The following is an 18713-nucleotide window of genomic DNA, read 5'->3' as shown; positions in this document are numbered from 1 at the left end:
AACACCAGACCCTGGAAGGAAGAATTTTTTCAAGCCTCAGTTTCTCAGTAAGGAAATGATTCAATATTTTTGAAGAGTTTTAACATTGAAGATTTATAATCTCTGCTAAGTGAAACTTGGGCAGGGGTTTTTAAATGATATATTCTGCTTCATCGCATGCAAGACGAAGCTTGTGCCTGTAGTTTCAGAGTCCTGTTGGTCTTTGTGCAGGAGGGTTTCAGCTGCCCAGGGCAGTGGTGAGGACAGCTCTGGGGGGCCGGGGCTCCTAAACTCTGAAAGCCCTGCTCTTTCAGCACAGGCTCCAGGCTTCTTTAGGGGGAGTCTGTCTTTGATCTAATGGGTGTGAGGCCCCCTTGCCATGATCTCAGCATTAGATCGGTATCTGAGTTTCTCCCCTCTCCCTTGCTCTATGGTTAAGAATATATACTACAGGTCAGTGTGTAGGACTTGGAAGTAAAATGAGTGTCATTTTGACATGACTGGAGCTAAAAACACCTTTATGTGGGCTGTGTTCTCCTCAAAGGGTCAGGGGAGTCACTTTTGGCTTCTGCTCAGGCCTCTTTCCTGCCCTCTTCAGAACGTCCTGTTGGACTGGCTAATGCAAAAGAAGGCAGATACTTTTCTTGTTTTAAATGAGGATAGCTGAAGAATGGAGTTCAGCTTATTTTATATTAGCAATTTAAAATATTTATTCCAATGAGAGCAAGAAGTAAATCTGTAGGAGTAGCCGGGTTTCCAAATACTATACTGACACTGACTTTCGGCTCAGACTTGCAAAAGCCTCGATTCTCACCGCCCCCAACCCTCTTTAATTTTACCTGTTTCTAGTTCTGCACCCACTGTAGAATGGAATGTCAAATGCTTCTGGCAACTGTGCGTTATTAGTAAGAAATGGCGCTCTGTTATTAGATTGCATTTTATTATTTCCTTCAGCTCAGTGTGTATCTGATATTAGACAGCTCTCCCTATGGGTTGAGACTGAAAGCTGCTGCCAGTGCTGTGGTTTTATTATTGTGCAGCTGGATGGGATGGATACCTGAGGTAGTATAGGCAAAGGGACAAGTGGTACCGTCTTATCCTGACTGGAAGAGCTCAGTGACCATGTGCCCGCAAAGCCCCCAGTACTGGCATCTCAGACTGGCCAGGAATAGCTGATGTGCGCTTTGTCTGTTCCACAAGGAGATCAGTAGGCATTTAGCACTGCAATCCTGGCAGCTTTGCACAGTGGGTCCAGTTTACCATCACCTCCTAGGGAAACATAAAATTTTGTTTTGGCCGGGTTTATACACAATTTGATGTTGGGCTTCCACCCAGAGTACATTTTCAAAGGCTCCAGGCATGTAAAATGTTAACTAGTCTGTTTTAATAGAGTCTGTGGATTGCAAAAGCTCTTGCTATTGAGCACAGGGAAGCAGGCACAGTGCCAGCCTGCCAGGCCAGAAGCCCTCTAGGGCAAAGAAATCACTAGAACGTTGATAATAATGCCACGTGCTAAAGGCATATCGACTCAAATTGTCTCAGTCAGTCTAGATAGGATAAATAGAATAAAAATCACTTTGAAAGAAAATAATAATAAAACACACATTATTAAAGTACAAAAAAACCAAACCAAAACAAAAAAAATCCCCAAACCCATTACCCTTAAATTCCATCATCTATTTGAGGTCCAGGGTTTAACTTCATTTTCTTTTCTCTTCTGTTTCCAGCATTCTGGAAAGAAGAGCAGTGACAGACAGCCCTTTACCATGTGTGGTTTAGGATGCTCTTCCTCACATGCCATAGGGTACAGGTCTCTTAGTACAAATTTAAAATAAAAAAAAAACCCAATTTGAATCTAGGCATGATATACTGACCATTTCAACTAGAATCGGGGAGACTCCTCAGACGGGGCAAAGGGCTAAGTGGAACCTTTGCTTCTGGGCTTACCAAACTCCAAGTCCTTAATGTTGCACTGGAAGACGATTTCCTCATTCACCAAGAGTTCCACCACATTCCAGTACTCTATTTCCTCTAGGATGACCTTGTGCCCATCTTTGGCCAACACAGCTAGAAAATGGAGAGGGAGGTGGGTGACATGGGGACAGACACCAGATTGACCTGATATGTACATACCTTCACGCACAACAGCAATTTATTTTCTTCCTGGTTGTTCATGGCTATCACTTAAATCACTTGGTGAGTGCTTCCCTGAAACTGGCTCCTATGTGCCCTCACCTTGGCTGGAAAGCACAGCAAGACAACTGAGCAATTCAAGTCTTGGATGCTAAATTACCCCAGAAGATCTTTAGGCAATGACCTTTCTCTAGGAGATGGCTTCTGGCTCTCCACAGGCTTAATTGCAGAGATTCCATGCTCAGAGTTGGCCAGCACTTGGGGGATTGGGCAACTTCTCACCCTGCTGATGAAAGTATTATAAATTTGTAGCCTTTCTACAGGGCAATTAGCATTAAAACCAAAACCTCAAATGTGTTTCTAGTTTTTGGCCCAGGAAAATTGCACTTGAAAGAAAAAAAAATCAGAAATACAGGTAGATTTTTTTTTTTACTAGAATGTCCTTTTCATGGTTATTATAATAACAAAATTCTATGAATAACCTTCATGTCTAACAATAAAAGGATGGTCAGGTAAACAGTGGGATGTCCATGTGATTAGATTTTATTTGGACACTTAAAAATGCTCAAGAACTTTTTAAATACTGAGAAGAGTACTTGTGGGCGGGTGGAGTGGCTCAAGTGGTAGAGTGCCTACTTAGCAAGCATGAGGCCCTGAGTTCAAACCCCAGTACTACAAAAGAAAAAAGAAAGCATAATACTTCCAATATAAACAAAAAATGAGGATACAAATATGTATAATACAGTATTAAGAATATATAATCCAGTATCAATTAAAACATGTATGTAAAAAGAAAAACATCAAGTGGTTATCTCTCTATATGAATCTTGCTTTATGAAACCCTTTTCCTCATTAATCTTTTAGCATTTTTCAGACTGACTGTAATAATCAGAAAAACATGTTCTTTAAAAAAGTTAATGGACTTTTTATTTTTACCTTTGGAGTGTGCAGTTTGGTTATCTATATATTCAAGGCTCCTTCTCAGAGACCAGGCACAGAAAAGCCGTTAGGTTTTGTGGAAATGCAAGTGTGTGTGACGTAGGAGAAATAATCCGCATTGAAAAGCCCAGTGCTTGATTTTTCTCCAACATGGTTTCCCCCAATTTTCTTGGAATATTAACCCTGAACTTCCACCTTACAGGTGGTGTGCCAACTCACCACCTTGGGCAGTCTGATGAGAATTTTGTTTAAGATAGAAAGAGAAATCAGATGGGGCCATTTTCTTTTTAAAAGTCTTAGCATTTCAATCAGTCTTAGATGGAGAAAAACAGACATTTATTGTCAGTTAATTGCATTTAATTACAGAGACAATTGCTGCTTGAAAATGTTGGCTTGTCCACCACTTCATCTTTCAATCAGTTCAAGAACATCCAGCCCCAACTGTGAGCATTTTAATTGTGTGATTTTAATTTCACTTCTGGAAAGAAACTTCAGAAAGACTCAGCCAGGATCTCCATTAACAAGACAGCGCTCCTGGGGCACCAATGGTGGCCCTAATTGACTTTTGTCAGATAACGCCTCTCTCTAAAGAATTCACGCATTGTTTTCTTGGCATATTTGTGTCATCGTATCCTGTGTAAGTGTCTTATTCTTAAACATCTTTGAAGAAGGCACTCAGCGTGGCCCAATGACTTGTTTAATGAAGCAGTCGAGATGCTTGGAACGGCAGTTGATTGTCTGGAGAGATGTGAGGACAGTCCACGGGCAAAGATTCCTGGGCTCACATGGTCCCTGAGTGGTGCCCCCTCAGAAGGGAGCAGCTGCAAGTGGGGATACAACCTGGTGCCCATGACTTTTGGCTTTATATGGTCTGAAGGCAGTCCTGGAGACAGGCTTCAATCTGACAGGAAGAAATCAGGAACAAAAAGTCCCATTTCCACCTCGCACCCTACAGTGGTGGGGGACAAGACACTGCCGCTCTGCTATCAACACCCAAGCTAGCTCTCTCAGGCCTGCGGAGTTCTGGAGGGAATGAGGGTTCAGATATGGGGTGTGTGTGGAGGGGGCAGCCCTGCAGGAAGAGACCCTGGGAGGTGAGCACATGCAGCCTGCTAATGTCCTCTTCCTGCAAGCCTCTGGGTTTGGAGTTTATTTTATGGGGATAACATCATTCTTAGAAGCAGGATTTAATCCACAAAATAACCTGCCCTATGGGGGTGGTGAATAGTGAGGTTCCATTGCACCTATGAGCAAATGGAGCCCCCACAGGAAGACACTCTCTTATTGTCCATCTCTCTCACATTCTGCCTTCTAGGGGCTTTGTGGTCTGTAAAGGATGTGACCATGAGCCCATCGCTGCCCCTCCTCCAGGTGCCTGCTGTTAATACAGGCTCCCTAAAGCAAGGGGCTCAGAACAACGCTGGGCACCACCAGCATGCCCAGCGACTCTTGTGCAGCAGAGTGATTTGTGTTAGAGTGATAATTGCTGCAAGATCTACATCATACATTCAGCCTCAGGACACCATTAGTCCAGGACTTGCTGAGCCGGGCCGTGGGGTGGCCAGTGCAGGCTTAAGGGATCAAAGAAGAAGGAAGTCCGGAATTCCTGCAGCTCATCCAAATGCCACTGCTCAACATGGAGGACTCAGGTTTTCCTCTGAGCTGATGTGGGATTGTCTCCTCAAAGAAAGGTCAGCTAAATATACTCCCCAAGAAAAGGCTGCAGAGGTAGTGGCTAGGCTCCAGCATAAATCAACCAGAAGCTGGAAGACCACCCGCAGGATGTGCATCTCTTTGAAGTGGCACCTCATTCTTCAAGGGGGTTCTAAGTGAAGGGAAGGGACGTGGGAGTGGCTCTGTCCTCTCCATGCTGGTAGAACTGTGCACCATCTGTGGAGGATTTAAATGCTGCCGGGGAGGAAGTCAAGGTATACAGACAGATTGCTTTCCTCTTCTACTTAGCACAGACACAATGCCAACCAATGGCCTTCAATGAGTGCAGCTAATGCATAGCTAGGGTTGGGAGAATGGCACTTCGAGTATCTTAGCTAAATAAGGACGGATTCTATTTTTAAGGGTCCATTTCAATTCCTTCCAGTTCCTTTGAGTGGGTCATTTGGCAGGCTAGAGTACAGCAGGCACGGAGCAACGGTGGCCAGGCAATTACTTATAACTCTTTGTTAAGCCTTAGTTTAGCTTCATCAGTATTGAGGCCATAATGGAGACACTTATTTTTGCTGAGCTATTATAATTCATGGATAATAAAGAAGGAACAAGAGTTCTCAGATTGCTTAAGGCATGGTAAGTTCAGAAAAGATCAGGCATCTTTCTAAAGACAGCAGGGATTCGGGAAATGATAAAAGGCTATGATTTTTTAAAAAGTAACACACAGAATTCAAATGCAGATTTCACAGCAGAGGGCTTGCAAATAGACCTGCTTGCTGTGATGGGTCTAAAGTGACCGGGAGGGGTGGGGGACAGGAAGGGGGAGCAAATGTTCCCTGCTTTGTTGCTATTAACACCCTGGCCCTTGTCACTGGCCTCAGTGCATGTTGGCAGTCAGTATTAGATGAGTTACCAAGCACGATACACAGAGCTTACTTTACAAATCAACCACCTGCTGATACCTTGCAATCCTCAAGTCTCCTTGAACCACAAAAAATGCTCCCCTGGATTTTTTTCTAAACACTCCGTTCCCATCCCTCCTGGGGCAGGCAGCCTGTGCTGGTGGCCTTGACTCTTTGCTCTATGTTCTTTGCACAACTTGCCCTCTCCAAGGTCCCGAAGCCATTCACACATTTGGTGGCTCATCAAGTCTCATCTCCCAACCATTCTTTCTTTCTTGCTTCTCCTCTCCTCTCCTCTCTCCTCCCCTCCCCTCCCCTCCCCTCCCCTCTTCTCTTGCTTTCTTTTCTTTTCCTTAGACAGAGTCTTGCCTGGAACTCACAATCCATCTGCCTCAGTCACCCAAGTGCTGGGATTACAGACACACATCACCACACCTGGCTCTTTCTGGCTTCTTGAAAACACTTTTTCTGGAAAAAACATTTTAGATCTCAAAATTTTTATCAGATTATAAAGGTAATGACTCATGACTTTTTTTCTGCTGGGTATTGAGGGGGTTGAGCGGGAGGGGGTGGAGTGGGTGGTAAGGGAGGGGGTGGGGGCAGGGGGGAGAAATGAACCAAGCCTTGTATGCACATATGAATAATAAAAGAAAAATGAAAAAAAAAAAGCTTAGAAATTATAGAAAAGGCCAAAAACTTTAAAATCACAATTCTTCCCCACTCTCTTGTCTTTGTCAATGGAAGTGGGATCACTTCCCTGGAAGTGCTTTCTCCCTTAACACTGTGTCGTGGTGACCCAGACCTGTGAATACATAGCCTGTTGCATTATTGTTCACCACTGCATTGTATTTCACATGTTGCATGTCTGCAATTTATTTAGCCATTCTGCTTTCTGGTTGTTTCCCAATTTTTGTTTTCACCAAGAATGTTGTGGAAAACATAAGTAGCACACCTCCTGTGTATATGCAATTTTGTTTAAATAAGGAAGATTTTTAGAAGTGGAATAACTAGATTGTACAGTTTGGGTTACATTTTAATAGACACTACCAATTTGCCTTCCAAGGTCACTGACCAATTTGCCTTCCCATCCAGAGCGTATGAGAATACTGGTGGTCTAAGTCCTTCATTAGCCACAGGCTCCTTTGTCTGGAAAGATAACTCTTGCTTACCAGTTTGGTATCCATGGGCCACTTATCCCCATCTCATCTGCCTTCTTGTGCATCGACATTCTCCCCCACCTCAGTATCACACCATCTCTGGCCTCTCCTGTCAACACTCTCTGCCCTTCAGAGGTAGTACCTCCAACACCTGCCATCCCCTTGTTCTCTTCTCTTTCCTGCTTCCTTCATAGTCTCCTCCTGTGCTGCCAGTGTTGGCTCCCTGTAGATTGACTTACTTAATTAACATTTATCCATCCTTATGATATATAGGCAAAGCAAAGACTTAGCGCCAGGTGGAAGCTGCCCTGGAGAGCTCGAGCCGGGAAGTGGGTGTGGCTGGAGTAAATGAGGGGACAGGGTAACTGCTGGGAACAAGGGAATGAAGTCAGCCAAGTCACATGGAGTTTAGCAGGGTGGTCACATGGAGCTGGGAGATATTGGGATGTTCTTGGAGTTGAAGACCACCCTCTGATTCAAGTTTACAGTGTTGTTTGGCTTTGGTCCTGAGAACAGGGGACCAGGGCAGACACAGGAACTCCAATCAGGAGGCCAGGGGAAGCATACAGGCCGGAGGTGATGGTTGTTGGATGCAGAAAGTAGAGTGGAGGAGGGAGGCTAGAAGGGGTGAAAAGGATTGGATTATGGAAGTGTTTTGAGGACAGGGCTGGGGGAGATGTGAGAAAGAAGAAATGACTGTAACACTTGGCCTGGGATGATAGAAAGAATGGAGAGGCTATGACCTGAGGTGGGGAGCAGTCAGGAGCTGCTGGGGTGGAGTGTTATTAGGGTCCAGTTTGGCAATCTTGAATATACTCAGTATGAGGTGTCTCCTTGACTTTCTGCAATGAGAGATCCCCATTAAAAACACGCACTTGGAATTCATCAGCGTGTAGATGCCGTTTAGAGCCAGAACTACTCCTAACTCAAATCTCCTGCTTTTACCTTTCTTCTAAGCCCTAGAACATAATTGTTCACTGCTGACTTAACTTCGTAATTCATTTTCCCATTTCTCCTCCACACATCTCTTCCTTCAGAATTGGCCTCTTAAAGTAAAGAATGATCTCATCATTCTTCAGCTCAAGAACTTTTGCTGGCTCCCTGTTGCCAAGGCCAGAAGAGGCCCAGCTCTCTTGCTGCCAAACATGTCCCACGTCCCCCTCCTTTTCCCAAGGACCCCCTCAGGAATAGTAAGAACACTGTTAAGTTCTTACTATGTGTGGGTGATGTTCACTCCATGCATTTCTCATCAGTGAGGCAGGGATTCATGTTCTCCTCTGCCCACAAGTAAACTGAGACTCAGAAAGGTAAAATATTTCATTGTGATTTTGTTCACAAGGCCATTAAATGATGGTGACTAGCTCAAGACTGTATTGGATGGACTTCATAGCCCCTGGGCTTCACCCTTGCTCATGCTAGCTCCCTGGCCACAGTGCCAAGAATGTTAGCAGGAGACAAGTGACCAGGGAGGTGACTGAGAAAGAGATAGGGTTTGTGAACCAACTTGGTAAAAGACTTTTCCCCTCAACACTTATGAGTTGTACATCTAAGAAAATGTTCACTTATGCATTCTACTTTAATATAATATTGGCATATGATGTAATTGATTATATATGACCATGTTGATTGCGGAAACAGTAAGAAACATAATTAAAAGTGTCTGCAGCCATCAACAAAATTGTAGAGTAGACAGTCCCCAGTTCCTGTATCTCCAGAAAAATATCAAAACACAACCAGAAGTATCGGAACCAACTTTGTCAACGCTCTGTGAAACAATCAAAGGTCTACAGCAGCCATGCGAACACCAATAAGGCAGAGGCAACGTTAAAGCAGCAGAAAAGCTTTGTGGCATTTTTCACTTGTCCTGGCCTGACCTCTTCCTGATTTGGTGGCAGTTTTGAAGACAAGAGACCACATTCCTGCTATGGACCTCATTCTTAATTCCAGAGAGGGCAGAGTACATCTTATTTGCAAATGCTTGTGTTTGTGTGTTCTAACCCATCTGTGGGCTTTCTTTAGGGCTGTTGAAAGGCAATTGTCTTTGCCTACCTTGGAACTTACATAGGGTAGAAAAATCATTGAGCAGCCCTAAAATACTGTACAGCAAATGAAAGACCCACAGCTACCCGGAGAGTTGAGACATGCAATATAGCTCATAAAGCCAAAGAGGAAAAGCCAGAGAGAGGAGAGAGAGAGTTTCTTTGGGAAATTAGAACATTCAAAAGTGATCATGTATACTGGACAGTTGAGAAAGCTGAGGGTTGCCTAGGGCAGGACACATGCTCAGAAAAGACTGGGAAGTTCCTGAACTTTCACCACTGTCTGACCTACAGGCTCAGTGAGAGCAGGAACCAACAGCTGAGGAGAATTGCAAGCAGCCTGGCTAAGTGTCAAAGGAGCACCCATTCAGAGCCAATACACAAAAGAGGGAAAGGTTTTTGTCTCTGGATCGAAGGAAATGTTAGTCAAAACACGGACTGAACACAAGCCAAACCTTTGAAAATTGACAAGGGCAAACTCTGAGGAAGGAGGAGAATCTCATTTACAGACAGAACACATTCTAATATTTGAATAACCAGTTTTCAGCAAAACAATCAGAAATCAAACAAAGAAATAAGAAATATGACCCATTCAAAGGGAAAAAATGGACAGCAATTGTCCCTGAGGAATCCCAGATGTTGGGCTTACTTTAAATCAACTCTCTTAAATATTCTCAAAAAACCAAAGGAAGCCTTTGACAAAGAACTAAAATGTACCAGGAAAATGTTATATGAACAAAATGAGAATATCAATCAAGAGATAAAAATTCTAAAAAGGAACCAAACAGAAGTTCTGGGGTTGGAAAGTATAATAAACAGAAGTTCTGGAACTGTAAAGTATAATAACTGGAATTCAAAAATTCACAAGACACTTTCAACAGCAGATTTGAGTAAGCTAAAGAAAGAACCAGCAAACGTGAAGACAGGACGAGTGAGTTTATCCAATCTGAAGAATAGAGAGGAAATATAATGAAGAAAGATGAACAGAGATTTGGAAAGGTGTTGGACACCTTCTTTAACAGCGTATACATGCAGAGGGAGAAAAGAGACAGAAAGGGGCAAAAAGAATATTTGGATAAATAAGGACTACAAACTCCCCAAATTTATCAAAAGTCATGAAAATACATATCCAAGAAGTTTGACTAACTACTAGCAGGATAAACTCAGAGAGATCCTAAGTGTCCCACTAAGACACACCATAGTCAGAGTTTTAAAACTCAAAGACAGAAAATCTTGAAAGCTTAGTGAGAAAAGTGAGTCATCATGTGCAGTGCGCCCTCAAGATTAATGACTGATGTCTCATCAGAAGCCATGGAGGCTAGAAGGCAGTGGGATGGTATATTTAAAATGCCAAAAAAAAAAAAAAAAAAAAGAAATTCTGTTATATTAGTCAGAGTTTTCCAGAGAAATAGAATCAATAGGAGACTTATGATGGTTATATCCTGATAAGCTCACTATAAGTTGAAAATACGATGAGTTGAAAATGTATTTAACACACCTAATCTACCAAACATTATAGGTTATTAACACAGTTGTGTCCCCTCATGATCACGTGGCTAAGTGAACTGTGGCTCACTACCACCATCACAGGAGAGGATCACACCATGTATCATTAGCTCAGGAAAACAGCAAAGTTCAAAATTTGACGTGCAGTATCTATAGGATGCATGCTGCTTTCATGCCATTATAATCCATAAATCAAATTATAAATTATTATAAGATATTCTATCTATCTACCTACCTACCTATCTAAACATATTTATTTAAGAGAATGGCTTAGAAGTCAGGCTGGAGACCCAGGCAGGGTTTCTAAGTTATAATCTTGAGAATTCTTTGTTGTTTGGGAAACCTCAATCTTTGTTGTCATAAGGTCTTCAATTGGTAGGAAGAGGCCACCCACTTTATGGAGGACAATCTGCTTTACTTCAGGTTTACTGATGATAAGTGTTAATCACATCTAAAACATACTTTACAATAACCTTCAGATTACTATTGACTACACAATTGGGCGCCATCACAGCTGTCAACTGCAGACTCTGGCAAAGCTATCTTTCAGGAGTGAATAAGGAGTCAAGACATTCCCAATGGACAGAAGCTGATGGCATTTGTCACTAGTAGACATGTGCTATAAGGAAGACCTTCAGGCTGGAATCTTTGGACCCTGGACAGTAACATGAAATCAAATGAAGAAACAAAGACTACTGTAAAGGTGACAACACAGGTAAATATAAAAGAAAGTATTACTTCACCTTTTGTTCTTAACTCTTCATTTTTCCTATATGATTTGAAAAGCAGTGTCTTGCTGTGTAGCCCAGGCTGACCGAAAACTTGTGATCATCCTATCTCAGCCTTCTGGTAGGGATTACAGGCATGTTGCAACCATGCCCAGCTCTATAAATCTATGTTAATGAGTGAATGTAAAGATTTAACTCGTGACAGCAATGTAAAGGAAGGGTAAAGAGATGTACTGGAGCAAAGTGTTTGTATATTAGTGAAAACTAAGTGTGCATTATTTAAAAGTAGTTGTTAAAAGTTTAGGATATTAACTGTAATCCCCAAGTTACCCACTAAGAAAGTAACAAAAAATACAAAAAAAAAAAAAAGGGAATCAAGTGGTATACTACAAAAAATCAACTAAACACAAAAACGGCAGCAATAGAGGAATTGAGGAACAAAAATCATATAAGACAAACAGAAAACAAACAGCTAAACCGCAGAAGGGAAGTGTCTCCCTATTAGCAATTACTTTAAATGCAAGTGGATTAAATTTTTTATTAAAAGGCAGATTAGCATAATAGATAAATCCTTTTGTATGCTGTCTATAAGGGACTCGCTTTATTTTTTTTCTTTTTTGCAGTATTGTGATTTGAACTCAGGGCTTCATGCTTGCAAGGCAGGTGCTCAACAGCTTTGAGGCATGCCTCTAACCTCTGCTTATTTATTTCTTAAGAGATTCACCAAGTGGTCAAAAGTGAAAGGATAGAAAGATATTCCATGCAAATAATGACCAAAAGAGATGTAAGTATCTATGTTGTTATCAAAGTAGATTTTAAGAGAAAAAGTTTAAGAGACAAAGATGCACATAATGCATTAATACAAAGTTCAATCCATCAGGAAGATATAATAATTATAAACACGTACATAAGTAAGAACAGAGCCACAAAACATATAAAGCAAAAATTGACAGATTGAAGGGAAAAATAGTTTTACAATAATCTCTGGGGACTTTGATGCATTGATTTCAATAATGGAGAGAACATAATACACAGATGATCAGTAAGGAGCTAGAGGGCTTGACCAGCACTCTAAACTAACTAGACCTTGCAGATGTACATGGAACATTCCACCAAACAGCACAGTACATATTCTTCTCAAGTTCACAGAGAACCTCCTCCAAAACAGACCATATTTAAGGCCACAAAACAAGTCTTGATAAACTTAAAAATGACGAAATCTTACAAAGTGTTTTTCCAAATCACAATGTCATGAAACCAGAAAACAATAGCAGAAGGAAAACTGGAAAGCTCATAATGTATGCATATTAAACAATATCCTCTTAAGCGACCAGTCACTCAAAGAAGAGCTCACAAGGGAAGTCAGAAAAAGAATTTGAGATGAGTGAAACAAAAAACACATGATATCAAAACTCATGAGATGTAGTGCTCACAGGGAAATTTATAGCTGCAAATCCTTACATTAAAAAAGATCTCTAATCAGTAACTTAGGTCCATCTTAAGGAACTAGGTAAATAAAAGTAGACCATCTCCAATGCTAGCAGAAGGAAGAAAATAATGAAGATTAGAATGGAGATAATAAAATAGAAAGCAGAAAAACAAATGGAACTGAACGTTCTTTGAAAAGAGCAATAATATTGGCAAACCTTTAGCTAAATTGGCTAAGGAAAAAAGAGAGAAGACTCAAATAACTATTACAGTGAAAGAGGGAACAATACACCTGACTTTATAGAAATAAGAAAAGATCAAGAGGATACTAAAATCAACTAGATTTAGGTTATCATTAGACAACCTAGATAAAACAGTTGAATTTCTATAAGCACAAACTACTAAAACTGTCTTAAGAATAATAAAAATCTGAATAGACCTATGAGAAGTAAAGATATTATATCAGTAATCCCCCCTACCAAAAAAAAAAAAAAACACCCCAGGACCAGATAGTTTCATTAGTAAACATCACCCAAAAGAACTAACACAGATATTTCTGAAACTCTTCCAAAAACTAAGAGAGGAGGTAGAACTTGCAAACTCATTCTCTGAGGCTAACATTTTCTAGATGCCAAAGTAAAAGATGCTGTAAGAAAATTATACACCAAGGTCCCTCATGAATATTCATTCAAAATCCTCAGCAAAAACTAACAAGCCAAATTCACCAGCATAGCAAAAGGATTATGTACCAAGACCAAGCAGGTCTAATCCCAGGAATGCAAGATGTCCACCATATGAAAGCAATAAATGCAATTTATCATATGAGTAGAAATGAAGGGCAAAACCATGTGATCATTTTAGTCAATCAGAAAAGGCATGTGACAGAACACAACACCTTTTCATGATAAAAAATAAACAAAAACCTCAACAAGCTAGAAATATAAGGAAGCTTCCTTGTCATGACAAAGCCTATTCACATGAAACACCCACAGCTAGCACACTCACACAAATAGAGCAAAACCTTTTCCCCTAAGATCAGCAATGAGGCAAAGATGCTGGCTTATACCACATCTATTCAACTTAGAATTGGGATCCTACCAGAGAAACTAGGCAAAAAAAATCAAAGCAAAACAAAAGAAAACAAACAAACAAACAAACAAAACCATCCAAATTGGAAAGGAAGAAGAAAAACTATCTCTATTTACAGATGGCATGATCTGTAATGATCCAAAAATCTCTACTGTCTACAAAATGAAAACAAACCCTGTTAGTGCTAAAAATGAAGTCAGCAAAGCTGAAGGAGACCAAATTAACACAAAGAGGCAACTGTACTTATAGACACTGGCAATGAACAATCTGAAAAGGAAATTAATCCACTTAAAATAGCATCTAAAAAGAATAAAACACTAAGGAAAAGAATAGAATACTAAGGAATAAATAAAACAAGATTTGCAATAAGATGCAAATCTTGTACATTGAATGAAAGCTACAAAAATTGTTGAAAGAAATTAATGAAGACCTGAATAAATGAAAGTACATCCTGTGTGCATGGATTTAAAGACTTGATATTGTTAAGATGACAATACTACCCAAAGCATTATACAAATTCAATATGATCCCTATTAAAAATCTCATAGTGTTTTTTAAGAAATGGAAAAGCCTATTCTAAATTTTATACAGAATTTTTAGGGGCCCAGAATAGTCAAAACCAAGTTGGAGGACTCACATTTCTTGATTTCAACACTTACTACAAAACAACAATAATCAAAACAGTTAGTACTAGCACAAGGGTAGGATAGAGAAAAATGGAATGGAATTGAGAGCCTAGAACCAAACCTTCACACTGATAGAGGTAAATGATTGACCAGTTCATTTTGATATGGTGTCAAGACCATTCCAAGGGTAAAGAACAGTCTCTTTAACAAATGGTGCTGGGAAAACTGGATAGCCATATGAATAACTTTTGGATTAAGTTGGAGCCTTACATTACACCATATACAAGAATTAACTCAAGGGCTTGAGGCATGTGATAGAGTGCCTGTCTAGCAAGCTTGGGTCCCTGAGGTCAAACCCCAGTCCTGAAAACAACAACAACAAAACTACAAAATGGATCAAAGATCTAAATCTAGAAATTTAAAAAACTTTTAAAATAAGACCTTAGAGTATAACCTTAGATCTGACAATAGTATCTTAAACCTCAGAGCACATGCAACAAAAGAAGAATAAACTGGACTTCATTAAAATTAAAATTTTTGCACATTAAGAAAGCAAAAGCACAACCTATAAAATGGGAGAAAATATTTGTAGATCATACATATGTTAAGAGTCTAGTATCCAAAATCTATAAAGAACTCTTCCAACTCAATAACAAAGGAACAGCAGCCCAGTTTAAAAAAGGGCAGAGCATCTGAACAGACATTTCTCCGAAGATGTACAGACAGACTATAAGCACATGAAAGGATGCCCAATATCATTAATTTTAAGGGAAATGCAAGTCAACTCCATGAGAAATCATTTTATACCTATTAAAACTGGGGATAAATAAAGCAAAATCGTAAGTGTTGGGAGGACTATGGAGGAGCTGGAACCCTCACGCATTGCCGGAGGGATGAGAAATGGGTCAGCTGCTTAGGAAACACGACGAAAGGTCTCAAAAGTCAAACAGAAGCTGGGCGTGGTGGTATGTGCCTGCAGTCCCAGCTCTGGGGAGGCTGAGATAGAAGGATCTCCAACTTGAGGTGCATGTGGACTACATAGCAAGTTCCAGGCCAAGTTGGGTAACATAGCAAGCCCCTGTCTCAAAAAAAAAAAAAGTTAAATACAGTTATCATATGATTCAGGACTTCCAATCCCTTGAAACAAAGGGACTCAACCAGATATCTGTTCACTCATGTTCACAGCAGCTCTATTCACAATAGCCAAAAAGTGGAAACCCAAGTGTCCATCAAGAGATAAATGGATAAACAAGCCTGGTATACACCTATCACAGAATATCATTCAGCCATAAAAGAGAGTGAAGTGTAATGTGTGCTGCAACATAGGTGAATCTTGAAAATATGCTAACTGAATTAAATCAATACAAAAGAACACATATTGTTGGCTTAACTTATTTGAAATATCTAGAACTCATACAGACAGAAAGTAGATTAGAGGTTATCAGAGGCTGGGTTGGGAGGAGTGACAGTTATTATTGACTACTGCATATAGAGTTTGGGGTGTTGAAATAGATGAGTGATGGCGCTATAATACTGTGAATGTAATTGATGTCACTGAGTTGAAACTTGAAATGGTTAAAATGGAGAGTTTATACATTTTACCACAATTTAAAAATCGGAAGACAAGAAATAGCTGACCTGCCAGAAAATGTGGAGGTAGGATGTAGAGGGAGGAGCTGCCCTAAATTTGGGGCAAAGAACAAAAAAAGTTCTACAGAAGTCAGGAGGCTGGGGACAAAGCGAAGAAATACAAAAGCTGTCACCTTGAGTGTCTCTTCAGCTGTCTAAGATCCATGTTCTCTTTAGAGAAATGCTGTAGCTGTGGGTCTCAGAATTCAGGGGACAAAAGCTGAAGGTGGGCTGTGTGGTGAGCGAGTGATGGCAGGAAGAGAAGCCGGTTACTGGGCTGTGCCAGTATTTTAAGCATCTCTGTAAGACACTGCTGTGCGCTGGACTGTCCTCCCTTCCCCTTGGGTTGTGTGTGCATTGGAGACTGGGCCTTGAGGAGGTAACCGGGGCTTTATAAAAAGAGAGCACTTTGCCTGCTGCCCTCACCTTTTCCTCCACCCACCCGAGAGGGTGAGGAAGAAGGCAGCTGTCAGCAAGTCAGGAAGAGAGCTCTCAACCAGGGCTTGACCTTGACCAAGTACTTCTTCCTTCCAACTGTAGGGAGATAAGATTTCTGCTTTTGAGATCAGCCAATCTGTGGCATTTTGTTTTGGCAGCCCTAGTACACCAACACCAACACTGAGCTGTTTACACCAGAAATGTCTTAACCATTCTCCCAGAAAGCAACATTCTCTGCCAGATGAGGTCCTTCAAATTTGAACTCAAATACCACTTTCACCAGAAGCCTCCCCTGATTGCTGGGCCAAAACTGATTTTTCATGTCCTCTGAACTCCTATAGCATTTTTCCAGGAAGATCTTTAGTTTGGATTGTATAATGGAGTTCACCAAGTCTCAGTCCTGGACTCTCTTCCACTCTGAATGTTCTCCTGTAACTGGATCATTCCTTTCTACTTCCAGTTTGGACTTTTCTTCTGATCTCTAGAGCTGCAGATTTGACTTTCTACCTCCACCTAGGTAAGCTACAAACACCTGAAGTTTAATATGTCTGAAATGGAACATGTTCCTCCAAATTGTCCCATCTTTGCTGTTTTCAGTTTTGGTGGAAAATATTTCCATTCAGCAGTCTCTAGCAAACCCTGATGGGATCCAGGTGGCATCCTCTTTACCCTGCCTGCCATTTCCACCCTCTCAGGCTGTACAGTAGCTCTTACTTTCAGCCACTGTCCCCTTTATGGCTGTCCTTTCCAGGCTCTCCTCTCAACTGTGGCCCACCACGGCAGCCCTTAACTGGCTTCCCTGCCTCCCCCCTTGGCAGCTCTAACTTGCTCTCAGAGCAGCCCTGCCTAAAGCTTTTGGTGGTCCTGCAGGATCTGACTCCTGTCTCTCTGTGGCCTCCCCTCTCACTGATTCAGCAACTCCAACACGTGATCATGTTGCTGGCTTTCGTAGGTATCAGTCCTGCCTGGAGAGCCCTCACCTCTCCTTACCTGGTTAGTTTCTACTTATCCTTTAAAGCTCAGCTTAAATGTAATTTCCTCAATGAGTCTCCCTTAATTATGAACAGTCACAGGCCCACTATGGGGAGATTCCCATGGTACCCTCTACTCTGTCACTTAGTAGTCAACAATGGGAAGACTGCAAGTGTGTACAGCATTGTTCAATGGTAATCCCTCAGTACCCACAAGGGTCCCCCCTCCACACACTAGATGTTCAATAAGGATTTGCTACATGAATGAATGATCAAGGAATAGAATCTCAGCACTTGTCATTTCCCAAGTTTCCCAATTCATAAAGGGGGGTTAGGTAATTTTTTATATTAAGATAATGTGGGTAAACTGCCTGCACTCAGTGGGCCCACATCTCAGGTTTGTTCTCACTTTTATAACCAAGCAGGGGAAGATACTAAATCACCCTGGGGAGTCTGGCTCTTGGAAGACTTCCTGGAGGAGGTGGCTCTAGGTTGGGGGCTGAGGAAGGAAGAAGGTCTAGGCAGACGTTTCAGACTACAAGGATACCGGAGCTGGGGCACACAGATGGTTACGGAGCAAGGTGACCCACCTTGCAGGCCCTCCAGGCGGAAGGTGCGGTGTTCCACCGACAGGCCCGCCGCGCTGTACGGCCCGTAGCGCATGGTGACCACTGCGTTCTTGGGCATGAAGCTGCAGTCTGCGGCCAGGCCCGCGGCAGTCAGGGATGCCGCGCGGCACCTGCTGCTAGGCAACCGCTCGTCCCTGTGCGGTGGGCGTGGCCACGCGCGGGGCGGGGCCAGAGAGAGGCTGGGGGCCTCCGCCCCCCCGCGCCCCTCCCCCCCACGCTGGTGCACTGCCCTGCGCTGAAGTTGCCCTACCGAGCCTCCAGGCAGGTGACGCAGCAGGTGTCAATGGTAACTAGCCATATACCCATAGCTATAGGAAGTTTGTGACCTGCTGGTGCTAAGCACAAAATCATCTCATTTGATCAGAATGCCATCCCTCTAAAGCGAGTTGCATTTTGTATTTACAAAACGAAGGCTCAGAGAGGCCAAGACATTTTCCTAAGCCAGGCAGGGGTGTCCTTTGGACTGGAAACCATTACCTTTCTCTACTTTCTTAACTGTTTTTGAATTCAGTATATAAATATATATAAATAAATATATACAGTGAATTAAAAAACAGGCAAGTACATATATATATATATATATATATATATATATATATATATATATATATATATATATACTGGGGCTTGAACTCAGGGCCTACACCTTGAGCCACTCCACCAGCCCTCTTTTTGTGAAGGTGTTTTCGAGATAGGGTCTCATGAACTACTTTCCAGGGCTGGCTTTGAACCATCATCCTCCTGATCTCTGTCTGCCTCCTGAGTAGCTAGGATTACAGGCGTGAGCCACTCGCGCACAGCTCAATATATTTTTAAATCAATTCATTTTCCCCCTTTGTTTGAAACTTGTTTCTG

At 41.7% G+C, this 18713-nt stretch overlaps 1 protein-coding gene across 1 annotated transcript; it reads right to left on the bottom strand.

The window, feature by feature from the left end:
• Positions 1–1183: 1183 nt before the first annotated feature.
• On the bottom strand, positions 1184–17916 carry C7H10orf53 (chromosome 7 C10orf53 homolog). The gene is made up of 3 exons (XM_020160088.1): positions 17820–17916; positions 1927–2046; positions 1184–1248 (listed from the first exon to the last, which is right to left on the bottom strand). Exons 1-3 carry the CDS (start codon positions 17914–17916, stop codon positions 1184–1186), a joined length of 282 nt encoding a protein of 93 aa, XP_020015677.1.
• Between the last annotated feature and the right edge of the window lie 797 nt (positions 17917–18713).

The sequence above is a fragment of the Castor canadensis genome, chromosome 7 (assembly GCF_047511655.1).
Source record: "Castor canadensis chromosome 7, mCasCan1.hap1v2, whole genome shotgun sequence".
Classification (NCBI taxonomy): Eukaryota; Metazoa; Chordata; class Mammalia; order Rodentia; family Castoridae; genus Castor; species Castor canadensis.
The sequence above is the reverse complement of the archived record's forward strand: the minus strand, read 5'-3'. Positions and strand labels throughout refer to the sequence as shown.

Bases quoted from the DNA above. Each gene is read 5' to 3' on its own strand.
- C7H10orf53 (XM_020160088.1), bottom strand. From the start codon at position 17,916: ATGCCCAAGAACGCAGTGGTCACCATGCGCTACGGGCCGTACAGCGCG. The intron at 2,047-17,819 runs GTGGGTCACCTT...TCCATTTTCTAG, and splicing joins CCGCCTGGAGGGCCTGCAAG to CTGTGTTGGCCAAAGATGGG. The intron at 1,249-1,926 runs GTAAGCCCAGAA...ATGTTTCCCTAG, and splicing joins CATTAAGGACTTGGAGTTTG to GAGGTGATGGTAAACTGGAC.